The 2,732-nt window shown below is 45.3% G+C and overlaps 1 protein-coding gene across 1 annotated transcript; it reads right to left on the bottom strand.

Moving 5' to 3' along the window:
• Positions 1-748: 748 nt before the first annotated feature.
• LOC110738553 lies at positions 749-2,500 on the bottom strand. The gene has a single exon (XM_021918953.1). The coding sequence runs from the start codon at positions 2,498-2,500 to the stop codon at positions 749-751; it is 1,752 nt and encodes a 583-aa protein (XP_021774645.1).
• Between the last annotated feature and the right edge of the window lie 232 nt (positions 2,501-2,732).

The raw sequence follows: 2,732 nt of genomic DNA, 5'->3' as shown, positions 1-2,732 counted from the left end.
CACTTTTTAGGATTCAATTTCATCTGATATCTTCGCAGTGTTTCAAATGTTTCTTTCAAGTCTGCTATGTGGTCTTCTTTTTTCTTACTCTTCACAATCGTATCATCCACATACACCTCCACATTCCGCCCTTTTTGCTTTTCAAAGATTTTATCCACCAACTTCTGATATGTAGCTCCCGCATTTTTTAACCCAAACGGCATTGCTTTGTAACAATACACTCCAGCATCCGTTATAAAGGTTGTCTTGGCTCTATCAGTGTGATGGAGGCTGACATGATGATATCCCGAGAATGCATCTAAAAAGCTTAACATTGCATGGCCAGAAGTAGAGTCTATAGCCAATCTATACGGGGCAGTGGATAACAATCCTTTGGACAAGCTTTATTTAAATCAGTGAAGTCTACACACATCCGCCACTTTCCAGTCGGTTTCCTTACCATCACAACATTCTCTAACCACTCCGGATAAGTACATGGTTCAATAAACCCTGCTGCCAAGAGCTTGTTGACCTCTTCTTGTATAGCCTCTATCTTCTCAGTTGAGAAATTACGCTTCTTTTTCCTTATCGGCCTGAACTTCCTATCCACATTCAGCTTATGCTCCATCACCCCTGGATGTATTCCCGGCATTTCACTCACCGAGAATGCAAAAACATCTGCATTCTCACGCAATAGACTTATTAAATGACACCTCATATCCACATCCATATCCGCCCCAACCTTAACCGTCCGACTTGAATTCCCTGGCTATAACTCAACCTGCACTGTTTCTCCACCTGGCAACGGCCTTGGAACCTCCTCTGGCCTTGTATCAAAATTTTTCATGGCTAAATCTTGCACTTTCGGTTCTTGTTCTTTCCTTGGGTTATTCGGTATTGAACTATTTTCAACTGTGTTTTTCAGAGCCGTTACATAACAGGACTTTGCCATCACCTGGCCCCCATGAACCTTTTCAACTGCCCCCAAATTTGACACGTAGGCTATGGTGAGATGATAAGTTGACACAACTGCCTGCACATCATGGATTATCGGGCTGCCGATAATTGCATTGTACGCCGATGACACATCAACCACCAAGAACTCTGCCATCATATCCCTTGCCTTCAGCCCATCACCCAATCTGACAGGTAAAACTATACTTCTTTCTGGCCTCACTGTCGATCCATTGAACCCAATGACAGGATAATACACTAGTGTCAGATACTGCCTTCCTATCTTCATCTCAGTGAAAGCCCTCATAAACAGCACATTTGCTGAGCTGCCTCCATCAACCAGAACCCTTTTGTTGTCGGCCCCATTGATCTTTGTTATAAGAACCAACAGATCATCATGTGGGAAAACAATTCCCTTTTCATCTTCCTCTGTGAACACCACGTCAGGAATTGAAGCGGGCCGAGGGCGGCTATCCACATCTAGGGCATACACCAGATGACGGTGCTCTGATAAGTGTTTCTTAGCACCACTGACCGTTCCTCCGTGAACAGGTCCCCCCGTTATTACATCTACTCTCCCTATGGATAGCGGCGACATCCCTCCGTCCCCCTGCCGGACTATTGTTCCTTGTGGCCTTTCCGGCCTTGCTTCTAACTGCTGCCTTTCAATCTGGCGGGGTTGCTGTTGACCTCCTCCTACATTTAACCGATATTGAGCTAAGTGCCCCTTTCTTATCAACTCCTCAATGTTATCCTTCAATTGTGTACACTCTTCAGTATAATGACCCACGTCTCTATGAAACATGCAATACTTCTTAACGTCCCTCGGTCTGGCCTTCATAGGAATCGGCCTCGTCCATCCTTCTTTGTTCTGATTGACCGAGAAGATTGCCGCTCTAGGTGTATTTAACAGTGTATATGAACTGTACCGCATCGGCGGTTTTGCAGCCCTAACTTCCTGCCGACTTCCCCCTCCTCTGCTTTGGGTCGAAGTTCTCGGCCTTCCACTTTCTGAAGCTGCACTCTCAAATTGAAACTGACCCTTACCAGTGGTCACACTCCTACTACTTTTCTTCATCAGCTCCTCGCTCTTGATGTAATCATGAGCCTTGTTAAAGGCGGCTGCCAGCGTCGAGAAGTTCTTTCGTGTAAGATAACGCTTGAACTCGGAATCGTTCAGGCCATTCATAAGAGCCATTACCGCTATCTCTTGTTGCAACTTTGGAATTGTGTTTGCCTCGTTGTTGAACCGCCTGATATAATCCCTCAAAGACTCATCTTCCCTTTGCTCTACTGCCATCAATTCCCCTGATGTTCTCTGCCGCAAACTGTTGCTAACATACTGCCCTATAAACATCTCGGACAACTTTTCGAAACTATCTATCATCCCATTTTCCAGATCGTTGAACCAATCAGATGCAACCCCAATTAATGTAGTCGGAAAGACCTTGCACCACACAACATCTGAATTTGTGTAAAGCATTATATGCCCCTCGTATGACATTATGAATCTACCCGGGTCTCCTCTTCCGTCATAACTACATGTCGGCATCTTAATCTTTTCCATCGGCTTATCCAAGATGCTTTGCGCAAATGGTGATGCTCTTAATTGTACCACAGTTTGCGGTACCTGCCTTCAACCTGGGAACTCCTCTGCTGATGGGTTCTTGTGATAACAGTACGACTTGACGATTGCCCCTCTATGTGACGCGGTGTGGTATGTGTCCTTACCGACGTTTCTTCTCGGCTGTGCCTTGGTGAATTCATTGCTTGATTGGACTGTTCACCATGATTAGCTA

The sequence above is a fragment of the Chenopodium quinoa genome, unplaced genomic scaffold (assembly GCF_001683475.1).
Source record: "Chenopodium quinoa cultivar QQ74 unplaced genomic scaffold, ASM168347v1, whole genome shotgun sequence".
NCBI classification, from domain to species: domain Eukaryota; kingdom Viridiplantae; phylum Streptophyta; class Magnoliopsida; order Caryophyllales; family Amaranthaceae; genus Chenopodium; species Chenopodium quinoa.
The sequence above is the reverse complement of the archived record's forward strand: the minus strand, read 5'-3'. Positions and strand labels throughout refer to the sequence as shown.